The following is a 12,398-nucleotide window of genomic DNA, read 5'->3' as shown; positions in this document are numbered from 1 at the left end:
ATTCTGTTGAGCACTACCTTCTTCGCATTTGACTCAAATCTCATCTCCATAGCCTACAAATTTAATGTAAACTCCACAAGTGTCCTCATCCAATGCAACCCTAAGACCACATCATTATCCCCTATATTCACCACAAAGAAATCATCTTTCAACTATTAGAATATTTAATTATATTTTAGTCACCTATATTTAGTTCCTTGTTTAATGGTCATTTAGCTTTTTAGTTAATTAGCTTTTAAGCTTTATTTCGCGTTTAGCTTTTTCTTTTTAGTTAATTAGCTTTTAAGCTTTATTTAGTGTTTAGCTTTTTAGTAGTTCACTTTAAACGACTTGTTCTTAATTTAGAACGTCGTCTTGTAATCTCTATATATACGCTTGTATATTGTTGAATAGATTATTCGATTATTTGAGCAATAATTTTTCATGGTATCAAAGCGGGTGACAAACTTGAAGACAATTTTTGTGCCCTTCTACCTGGAAACAATTTTCCAGAAAACTTTTTAAAAGATTTTTTTTATGAAAAAAATCTAGTTGCTGATTCAAATTCATGAGCTAGGGTTTTATCGTTTATTTTTCAAAAACGAAGTGTTATTGCAGATTTTCGTGCAGGTTTTTGAAGGATTTTTGGGCGGAATTTTTTTTTGCTTGGTCCTGAGGGTTTCTGGTTCACGTCTTTAGGGCGGATTTTTTTTGCACTTGTTTTCACCTCCGCAGTTTTCGTGGGTTTCCGGCTAGGGTTTTCTCATAATTCTTCCGAAATTTTCTATGGCATCAAAAATCCTTATTTTGCGATTTTTCAGAAGGATTTTTTTCCGAGCAATCTTCTACCCACGAATTTCTGGAATTTTTTTTTCTTGCGCGTGTGATTTGCAGAACCCGCGACTGCCCGATTTTCAGGATTGTCCTCCATTTTTTTTGCGATTTCTGGTATTCATACTACGCGACAGCGGAGGGTTCGACTCCCACGGTTTTTAAACCCGCAATTCTCTGTATGTTTTTCGGCGGATTTATTTGTTATTCTGGGCATGATTTTCGCGTTTTCAGTGAATCTGGGCACCATTATCAACGACTTTGATAGGCCGCAATTTTCAATGCAAATTTGGGTGCGATTTTTGTTGGCAGCGTGATTTTCGCGGCAGCTGCTACGCGATTTTTTGGACGGACGGCGAGTTTCTTTTTTCCATGTTTGGACGCACAATTTCAATCTCATGTTCAGCGAGAAGGGTTTTTCTGGACGCTACAGGCAAATACGCCTAGGGTTTCAATCATCTTTCAGCACGTACTCTCCCAACCGTATGTGCAAACAGGAAATTTTGTGAGTACAAGTAAAGCTTACACCCATTTGCAACCATTACCTTGAAACCTTCAATTCTTCTATTTGGAGTCCTCTCTTGGCCACAATGTAATGTCCCTTTTTCCATAGGCTTAAATGCATAAAAAGGGAATTAAATATAATTATTTAATTTTGTTACCTAAAGTCTGATTGAAAAATAATATTAAATAATTAATAAATAAAGCGACTCAAAGAAATTGGTATTAATTAAAGTCACTTATCTAATCCAGGTAATTGTGAGAGAACTGCTGAATAATAATTATAAAAGCAACTTTGGGATTTGTGAAAGTCATGTGATTGATAATTATTAAATTTGGGAACTTTCTCAAAGTTTGCAATCTCGGGACGGGAGCCTAAGAATCCATTTTCAGTAGTGAGACTATATGCCCTAGATGGTTTTGGAAGCATCATTCAGATTCTTCAATTGGAGTCAATGGATTTTCATGGAAATTAGTGAAGTCTTTAGTGAAGACCGATTTCAAAACAATTAGAACCAGTGCTATATAATCTGATTTTTTGAGTTTTGTTGTATGCGTAGAGGCAGAATGTCTCAAATGCTTCATATTAAAAATTGGGCTATTCATATTCCATATCTTTGAGGAGTATTTGAACGTTTCTTTATATTTTATTGTAGTGGCTATGAAGTTTGGTTGTGTTGAATAATCAAATCAAAGAAAGTTGTCTTTCTCTTCTAGTGCAAGGAATATCCTTCTTAGCTGTGGTAAAGATCAACATTTTCCTGGACAGATTTGAAGTGGAAAGAAAACATCATTCATCCTACCGCTTATTCCATTATCTCTGCATTCTGATATTAAGTGAAAGGGCTCCATTAAATTTATGTGCTTCCTTTTCCTTAAGTGTGAGTCCTATAATAGAGTTGGATTGCATTTGTATTCGCATGAGCTTCTAATAAGAGCTAAATTATTATTCTCTCGGTGTGAATGCCTTTACTCTATTGTATGTTGAGACATTGACCAGCTAGGACTCGAACCTAGGACCTTCCATACCCTGCTGGAGTTCTCTACCACTGAGCTACTGGCCCCTCTTGGACCAGTCCATCGTCGGTCTGGGTGTGGCTTATTTCCAACACCAACACCACCCCTTAAGCCACACCTCTTGTGTGCTTGGGGCTCCTAGCCTGGACCTGGCTCTGATACCATGTTGAGACATGGACCAGCTAGGACTCGAACCTAGGACCTTCCATACGCTGCTGGAGTTCTCTACCACTGAGCTACTGGCCCCTCTTGGACCAGTCCATCGTCGGTCCGGGTGTGGCTTATTTCCAACACCAACATTGTGTGAAGACCTGAAGGTTCACAGAGGTTGCTTGAGGTGAGAGATCTTATTGTTGAGACGAAACCTTCTATATTGGAATTGACAATCATACCCAACCCTATCATCTAGCAGCACAGCTTCTCTTATCAATATAAGTGTTAAAGCACCATTTATCATTCTGTGTGGTTATCGACTTCATTGCTAATTCCTATGAGTTATTTGTAGCATTATTGACGAAAGAACATGTGACGACTCATTCATTGAACCTAGCATTCTTGATCTGTGGCGTGGATCCATATATTGGAAGCCAGCATTGTTTCATGGCCTTTACCTTGTGCACAGCATATCCTATCAGATGTGAGTTGTGTGGGACCTTCTTGAAGCCATTCCCTTCATTCTACTAAGTGAAGTGTTTGGTTCCTTATTAGTTATTTCCAACATTCAAGGGTCTATGAGGAGATATTGGAGTTTCCAGATATCTAGGATTCTAGAGTATTGAGGTATTCCTGCAATATGTTTGTATTACCAACTATACCAAGCCGACTTGGATGTTATAGTTTTGTTCTGTAAATTCTAAACACAATTTTTAAGATGAATCATGTCCATTGAACATTGTTTATTCTTCTACAGCTGGGTTTTCAATAAAGGTCAAGACATTATATTTTTCTTTTTGTAAAGTGAATTCAATTTATAATATCTGGAGTATTTGGTTTTATCAATTAATTCCCAATGTTCTATTATGTATATTCTTTAAGTGAGAAGTGCATAAATTTATAGCATAAACTAATAGCACACATGCCAATGTCATTGCAACTGAAACTACACATTCATTCCATCAAGACAGTCGTTTGACAAAATAACTCGGATTGGAGGAGTGTAAAACATATTGAACATCTTGTAAAACATATTGGGGATCCTACACACAAAGGCCCTCATCAATGAAATGGTGGGTAACACCTATATCAGTAAGAGTTATTATTCACTACCCTTGTAAGACACTTCTAAGCTTAAATGATCCAGCTTTCTGAAAACGAGAGAGTTCGGCAATGGTCCCATCACAACCTTGTTCTTTCTCTGAGTCATCTGATCAACTCTAATCTTGCACCAACAAATGATGCACCCCTCTTTCCCGAGTTCGACTACAGTTTTGAGATCGATTTTCAGCCTATACAGCCTGTTGATGAATTTGATGCTGATTTGCGTGAGCCAGATGCAAGTGGGATGCCGCACCACCAATTGTGACCACCTGAGGAAGTTGTTGAAGCTTTTCCGCCACATGACACTCCGCATGACTCAGAAACTTGCCAAGTTGTTTCTTTCCCTCTTGCTGTAAATTCTGAAAATTTTCAGTTTGATTTCGGATATTCTGGGAAAACAACTTGTAAATGGATTAATCACGAACCTAACGAATTCCCTCAACTGATAATTTTGCCCGGTGCCTTGGTTAAACCTGAGAGTGGCCAACTGAAAAATTTTCTTTTCAAAATTCAAAGACAAACAAGCCAAACTGAGAACTATTCCCGCTGCCTTGTGAATGCTACACATACTGAGAAATCACCCTGGGTCGGGAACGCATGCTTGTAATCCACACTTTGTACAGTCAGTTTCTCCTTGTATATAGTTAGTCTAGGTTTTATTTTCTGTTCTTGGAGTAGTTTCCTTTCTGTTTTTAGTTTAGTTTCCTTGTTTTGCTGCTTAGTTTAGTTTGCTTTCTGTAGTGTAGGTGTCCTTTCGGAAGGGGTTGTCTCCCTATCAGTTTTTGTAGGGGTTTGTTTGCTTTTCTCAGCATTGGTGTGCTAAGTCAAGAAGTTTTTTCCGGTCTGTTTCTTGGATGCCTACTTTGGTAGGGCACCTAATTGACGGTTACCCCTGTAGTCAGTTCATTTGATTTAAGGCTTAGTCATTCTAAAAATTTAGTTGGTTACTGCGTCTAGTCACCTACATTCTGATCACTACACGTTAAACGCTTAAACTTGCTTAAGTTTATCGTTTTAGCAAAGGGAAGTCATTGCAGGTGAAAATTTTGAAGCTCTGAAGCGACCACTGTAACGCTCAATCCCACGTAGGCTTCATTGCTTACGAGCCAACGTGAAAAAGTGAAAAGGGAGAAAAAATCAAAAGCAAAGAATTATCAAAAATGCTTGACTTTGGGAATGCAGAAGCCTCTTCCAGTATTCAAAAAGAAAATTTATCGAAAACAAAGCAATCTCTGTGAGCTTATAAGCAATAACGTCGTCAGGGCTATGAACACTTGCTGCCAGCGAGGCAATATCCGGGTTGCTTTTGGAGTTAGAGTCGCTCTACATAACTTGTCTTGATTGAACAATGATATCTCAACTTCCTTTAAGACGGAATGAACTTCACTGCACACACTTGATTTTCAAGGTTGGTGACTTGATTCAGTTTGTGACCTTATTTTTACTTTGAATCTGTCTTTTGTCATTCAAATTGTTTTGTGGGGTATATACCAGAGATTCTAGGGTTCGATCCGGTTAGTCATCATTGAAATGTTCAGGAACATTTGCCAGCCGAGTCGCCATTTGTTGTGCATACCGCACACCCCACCCCATCCTGGACAGGGACCCTTGATTGTGTCTGGTCTGCCCGCAAGAGAGTGCATGACCTCCTAGGTGCCCTGTAAATCTTGAAGTTTTTGAGAACTTATGGCCTTTTAACTCGGAGGCTAAATTGTGCAAAATGGTCAAGCAAGCGAAATTTTACAAAGCATAAAAGGCGATGTAAGCATAAGGCATCAAAATCGCGCATTTCTCCATTGAGGGCCACGTTTGCAATGGAAATCGCTCAAATTCCTCCCAAGAGCCCGAATTTCATAGATCAAGGGCATAACCAATTAAATGCAAGCTAATACTCGCGGGACCCTCTAGTAGGCCGAAGTTGGAAATCATAGGAAGTTCAGAAAACTTCCCACCAAGCCAAGATCGTAAAGCCTTGCAAAATCAGCTTGCAAGCCAAAGAAGTGAAAATCGCACATTCTAGGCTCCCAGGTCGAAGTGGGAAATACAATTCACAAAATAGCTCTATGGGCCGAAAATACACGAAGCTCTCAAAATATCCTAAGAGTCTGAAATTGAAGAAAATAACAAAGTCGGCACTTTTTGTTTGTTTTCGTGAAAACTAAGTCAACAAGTCTAAATCTTGCAAATTGGCTTTTGGGCCGAAATTGACAGATGAAGTAAAAGTTTTAAATCATGCATTTCAGGCATTCAACCTGAAATTGAAAGGTAAAATGAAAAGTCGCGCATTTAATTGAAAATGACCAAAAATTCCAAGTTTGAAAATCGCAGTATTCCCTATATTTGGCCCAAAAACTTAAGTGACTCTTTAGCTGAGGTGAAAGAAGGTTTTCAAACTCGCGGAATCACGATTTTAGCTGAAATCAGAAAACACGTGAGAATCTCACAAAATCATCTTTCAACCCGAAAAGGAAAACCCTAGGTCGCGAAGTCTACCTCTAAGCCGAAACTCAAAATGCTAAAGGGGAAAGTCGGCCTTATAGCCTAAAATGCAGGGTTTTTTCATCAAAATCGCCTAAATACAGGAAAACTTAAAATCGGCCTACAAAACAAAATTGCAGAGTCATAATACCCGAAAATGAGACCAAGTTCCAGTCACGCAAAATGACGCCAATTAACCACAAAGGTTCTAAATCGCATGAAGTTGCCCCACAGGCCGAAAACACAAAATGAAATTCGTGCAAAGGAGCCTAAAGGGAGAAATTCGAAGTTTACAAATCAATCATATAGCCTGAAATGTGAAGGAAGTCTTGCAAAAGTGGCTAATAAGTCGAAATTGAAGGCAAGATGAAAGTAACATCGCGCAATTAGCTTGCAAAAGACCTCAAGAGCCCGAAATTGGAGTCTTAAGGCTTTAAAGGGGCAAAGTTCCTCATTTTTGCTTTGCAAATGATCCAAATTGGCCAAATTTCTTCTTTAGAGGTTAGGCGTTTTAAGTCTGAACAAGGATTTGCGTATTTTCTTCCACTTGGTCGAATTTCATCACAAAGGCATTTTGGAACTTAAATGTAATCGCGAGAAAGTGCAGACATCCTAACTTCAAATTCAGCTAAGGATCTAATGAAGGTATTTGAAATTCACTCAGACGAAGCACAACATCTCTCAATTTGCCTAAGGGTCCCGAAATCTAAAAGAGAAGGTGAAGACATTTAAAAGATACATCTCACAAAGAGCTTCTCAAGCTCGACCTCGCCAAAGATGAAATTGATTGTTCGCAGGAAAACGACATCGAGAGGAGCTAAAGTGACAACTTAACGCAAGATCAAAGCCAGGCGTTGGAAGCTAGAGAAGAAGATGCAAGAGCGCGAGATCGAAACCAAGCATTGGGAAGCGCGCCACCAGACCACAAAGTTGAAGTCTACCATCGAGACCAAAGACGAAGAACATAGAATGCTACCCGAATTATGCATTCTCAAGAAATGAACAGCTGGATTTAATTCCAGAAATTCAGTTTGGAAAACTGAAATTGTTTAAATGTAAAACTGCTTGTGGCCCCACTTAAGATATTTTGAAACAAAAGGGAAACAAGTCAGTTGTGGACAACTATTCTCAACCACCAAGAGGACCGAATTAATGCCAAACAGTTGTAGGTAGTTGAGATAGTGGTTGAAGGGATAACTAAGAATTAATTGGGTATGGACAGCCTTATTTTGTGAAATAAATCAGGACCCTTGGATGCAATCCATCCTGGCCACCGGTTCGACATGTAAAATCTATAAAAGGCAGAGGCCTTTCTCTTGTAAAGGGTTAGAGTTTTGTACTTAGATTTTAGAGTTAGAATAGGTTTGATTTTAGGCATAGCATAGAGATGCTGCAGAAATTGTTGTAATGGCAGCTGAAGCAAATATATAAACATTGAAATATGGTGTTGTCTTTGTTTTAGTCTGTTTGCATGGTTTCTTCCAGCTGGTTAATTTTAGAGTGTAGGGATTTTAATGGTGAAGTGTGGAGGGGTATTTGATGCATTTCTAATTCATACCATTGGGGGTCTGCTGATTGTAGGTCACCGTGCATGGTTAGTCTGAACCCAAACTATGCTTAGTTCAACTGCAGGTGTTCGTCTTAGGCTGTGCCAGAATTGGATGCCTAAATGAATGTCTCCAGTCTGAAAATCCTTCATCCCTTGGAGATTGCACAGTTCTTGTCTAGTTGTGAGTGGATCTTTGGCAAAAACGGGGAATCTGTTTATCAAAATCTGTATTTTAACATTGAGGATCTAGGCAAACTGTGTTATAACTTTGAAGCTTCAAGGAGGGAACATACTTGTGTGACCTTGGAGAAGCTGAAATCCTTTACTACTGAGCCTGTATCTCAAGATGTAGTATATTCAAAATTAGACATCTTGTCTGCTCACTTAGTCCAAGTAAATTTGGATCAGAAACCATTGTCATCAATCAATTGATCTGTTGAGATGGTATTTTGGAATATTCGATAAACAAAGTAGTAATGAACAAAATGGATGGACTTTCTGGAAAGGAAACTAGCAGAACAAATCACTGTGACAACGAAAGGAAAGGGATCAAAACCTTCAAATTGGAATCAGAATGTTCCTGAAAGCATGGCACCTATGAGTACCCAAGTGCCAATCATTGTTGATGAGGATACTGCAAGTAGTTAAAAGCCTCTTGTAAAGTGATTAAGACTCCAAAGGTTGGTTAGCTAAAACCAGTCACAATTAACAGAGTTTAGTCATCTACGTGCATCCAGCTTGGCCATGTTCCTACTTCTCTGACCTCTCCTATTATTACACCTATTCCTTCTCTTATCCCTTCTAGTTCTTGTTTTCCAGCATCCCTCCATGTTCAACCAAGAGGTACTATCTCAACTTCTACACCTCCATGCATGATAAACATTCTTCCCAGTCTCCATCTGTTCCACTTGTTCAGCCCATGGAAGACATGTCTCACACGGATGATAATTCAAGGAGACCAATTGAAAGTACTCCAAAGTGGGTGTAAGCATCTTTAGCAAGAAAGAAGAGAGTGATTTACTAAAAAATCTCTCATTTTGGACATTATCTCTGTCATGATTCCAAAAAGGATATCAAGAAAGTAAAGAGGCAAAGAAGGTTCAAAAAGAACAAAGAAGATTACATACTTGCAAAGGCAACTACTCCACCAATGGATAAGAATATCCAGGAGATGCAAGTTTCCAACCTTCAAATCACAAGGACCAATTCGGTCCCGATGAGTAGACAAGGCAATATAGACATGATGCAATTTACAACAAATAGCACTAAGTAAATAATAGCAAAAGATAGAGAAATGAAGGCATGCTTTAAAGGTAAAGCAAGGAATTGAGAGCCAATACTGCACATTCAGTCAATCCTTGGGCTGAGTCCAATACAACGTCACCTTAGAGAGTTGAGGAAGGAAATCAAAGGAGGCAGTTAGATGAACTAGTCTAATGCAGAAAAGAGATTCAAGAATGGATTGCACAGTTTTGTAATAGAAATTTGACGCTCATTGATGAGTTGTTTGATTTGCACAAGGAAATTAAAGGAGCATTACATCAAATAGTATACATTGAGTGTGTAATGGTTGTAGATAAGATAAGATAAATTTATTAATGTCCAACGGAAGACCACAAAGCGGGTCCAAGGGACTGCCAACAACCAGAAAGGGGGCCAGCCCACAGCAGGGACACCAAACAGTGCCCGAAGAAAAGCAACAAAACACCAGGAACAAACAAAGCCAAAGAAACCGAAAGAAAGGAAAGAGAGAGGGGGAAGAGGGGAAGAGGGGAAGGGAATCCCAAAAGGTAGAGAACTTTTCTGAAAATACCATTGCACATTTGAAGCCCATTAAGTTCTTGGGTGTAGATGAATTGATTCGATAGGGAATCATTTAAAACCCAACGAATATCATCTTCAAAAATGATTGGCCACTTTTCAACTGATTTCAGAGATTGAAATACAAACTTTGAAAGTTGTCAAAGATAATATTAGGAAATTGGAAGTTACTTAGTGGGGGATCATTCTTATCAGTGCATCCATTGCTTCTGCATTCACAAACAATAATTTGGCAAAAGTCAACCCTAGATTTGATCAGCTAGAATGAGTACACTTATGAGGTCCTTCTGGTGTAGACAATATGGAAAATTTAATGAAGATTGTATTGAACTGGTTAACATGGGAGGGTGAGATGCCAGAAATTCCGTTGCTGACTGAGAGAAGCAAAAGTTTTACTAATTGTCAACTTGACAAGGAGAAGATAATTTCTAGACCTCCAATTGTCATTGCTAGAGAATTTGCTGAAAACGTTTGATTGGCTCTTAAGAAAGACAGTATATTAGCACCGGCTTCTCCAAATTCTTCGAGTTCAAATTATTCATTCTTCAAATGTAGAGGATCTTTCAAATTGGCCATTTTTTTGTGATTCTATCTGTCATCATATTCTATTTTTTATGGAAGAGGAAAGCCTATTTAAGGCTGTTTTATTTTATTCATTGTTTAGATGAGTTTGGTTTTAAAGTATCATGCTTTCTCGTTATTTCTGTAGATTTAGGGGTTACTTTGAAATACTTATTTTTTGAAATAAATAATTACTATTTTAAAACCCCAAAATCTTTATTCTTCATAAGCTGTAAATAAGTCCTTTGAACAAATAACATTTTTCAAGATTGTTGAAGTTAAACTTTATGCTGCAAAATTGTCATTCAAACCATAGTTCCTGGACTCTCCAAGACTCTCCGAGTCTTGGCGAGTCGCAAGCTGAGTGACCCTAGCCGAGTCTCAGGGGTTCGAGACTATCCAGGAACCTGCTCTAGGTGATACTCACTAGAAACTGGTTTTTTGCTGAGTCCTGCCAAGTGTTGCCGATTTTTTGCCGAGTCCGAGTCTCGTTTCTTTGATTCAAACATTCAGTCTAAGTTTCATGTGTGTTTGGTGTGTTAGATTTTATTTTAACTAAATGAAGAACAATGTTAAGCTTTGCATTAACACTACAATGCATATTAGCAATAACTTTGTGTGCTTCTAAGTGATGACTGTTTCTGAAATCTTACACTGTGAATGCATATTATAAGTAATTTTAAATATTGCACAATATAAGTAAGTTTAAATATACTTATCCTTTTCTCATATGTGCCGATCTGCTAGTCTCTAATTTCAGCCAGCAAGAAAGCATTTGTTGATTTTAGTTTAGTTGATTGTTTCATCTAGTTGCAAGTATTTTAAATTTAAATAAAAAAAAACCTCACTTGAGGGAAAAGAACCTTTCAAGTCTTGTACTCACAACCCAAGATAAAAATTATTGAGCAGAATTTCATTTTAGTTAAATCCTTCGTGCAAAACCCCCTGAAAAAATTGCATAGCGTTGACAACATATTTTGTTCATGATCTAGGGTTAGTTTATCTTTCCAAGGCATTTCCCTCAAAATTTGAAGAGAGGTTTATCCTTACATACTGTTCTGTTTTGTGTTGTCTCGCAAGACAAATTAAAACACTAACAAAACTCCAAACAACCAACTAAAATGCTAGTTCTAGGTCATCAAAAATATTATTAAAGTAAATCACACTCATATTTTACTAGATAACACTTGTACCATGTATATCATCTTGTCACATAAATCATGAGCCCTTACAAACCCCAATTCATCAATCAAAGAAAAATTTATACATACAGAAAAAACAAGCAAACTCCAAATGCAGGCTAAAATACTCATTCTAGGTTATCAAAAAATAAATAAAGTAATTCAGCCTCTTAAATTTTACTCACTAAACAATCGTACCGTTTATATAATTTTGTCAAGTTATATCACACCAAGATATGGAGAAGAAAATTTACATCTCTGTTAACGCGTAAAGTGTGAATTTGTGAATCCAGTGTCTTTATCTTAATCTCAATAGTAGCATCGGAACTTTCACCTGCATCTCTCCCAGCAATGGCTGTTTCATTCACATTGTTGTCTGTCATCTTGCTGCAATAGCCACAAAACTGAATCACATAAAATAGAACAATTTTAGATATAAAACAGTGCACGTTTCAATTTGAATGAATACATCCTCAACACTGTAGTATTATAAGGAGATTGTCTCCAAAAGCCTTACAAAGCCTTACTGGTGAAAAGAGAACATAAAAAGTAATTTGCTTTTCTCAAATACAGAATCTGCAAACAGAATGACTTTTTGGTACTCTTGGAACCTGGACTTAGCTTTGCAAATGGAGTGAAGAACCAACATTGACATTTTTCCACTTTTAAGCACAGTTTTATTCATATTATAACAAATGCCACTTCCAGCTTAACAAGGCATGAGGGATACAAGTGTCTGTTTTGCTGAGATAACAAAGTAACATTGCAAGCAATGCTTAAGACCATTCTGATCCATTTACGAGTGTCTGTTTTGCTGAGATAACAAAGTAACATCACAAGTAACACTTAGACCATTCTGATCCATTTATGAGTGTCTGTTTTGCTGAGATAACAAAGTAACATCACAAGCAATGCTTAGACCATTCTGATCCATTTGAATAGGAATAGATGAATTTCTGTAATACCCACACACACATGTTATAACAACAATATCCCAAGACACCAATTACCCATACAGATATAGAGCAACTAGCAATTCAATCAAAGGTCTGGTGGGCTATAAAATTGACGATTAAAAACCCCACCATAAGCTTAAGCTTTCAACCATGATCATAAGTCCAAGCAACCTATTACTGACCAGAGATGCAATCATAATGTCCATGAAAAAATATACAACTCATTCTATTGTAAGTTAACCAATTTACAATAGAATGAACATGCCT

At 37.7% G+C, this 12,398-nt stretch overlaps 1 protein-coding gene across 9 annotated transcripts in view; it reads right to left on the bottom strand.

The window, feature by feature from the left end:
* LOC131057370 (ubiquitin-like domain-containing protein CIP73) overlaps nt 1-12,398 on the bottom strand; it is a 94,939-nt gene that overhangs the window by 62,336 nt on the left and 20,205 nt on the right. For 8 of the 9 annotated variants that reach the window (XR_009108975.2, XM_057991520.2, XM_057991525.2 and 5 more), the window contains exon 2: nt 11,430-11,562. Coding sequence is in view for 8 of the 9 variants with exons in the window: in XM_057991520.2 (XP_057847503.2) it covers nt 11,430-11,558 (129 nt within the window). In the remaining variant the exon portion in view is untranslated. Of the gene's footprint in view, nt 1-11,429; nt 11,580-12,398 lie in introns of all 9 variants that reach the window. The other variant, XM_057991521.2, reaches the window with a different exon arrangement.

This window comes from Cryptomeria japonica, chromosome 5, assembly GCF_030272615.1.
Source record: "Cryptomeria japonica chromosome 5, Sugi_1.0, whole genome shotgun sequence".
NCBI lineage: Eukaryota > Viridiplantae > Streptophyta > Pinopsida > Cupressales > Cupressaceae > Cryptomeria > Cryptomeria japonica.
The sequence above is the reverse complement of the archived record's forward strand: the minus strand, read 5'-3'. Positions and strand labels throughout refer to the sequence as shown.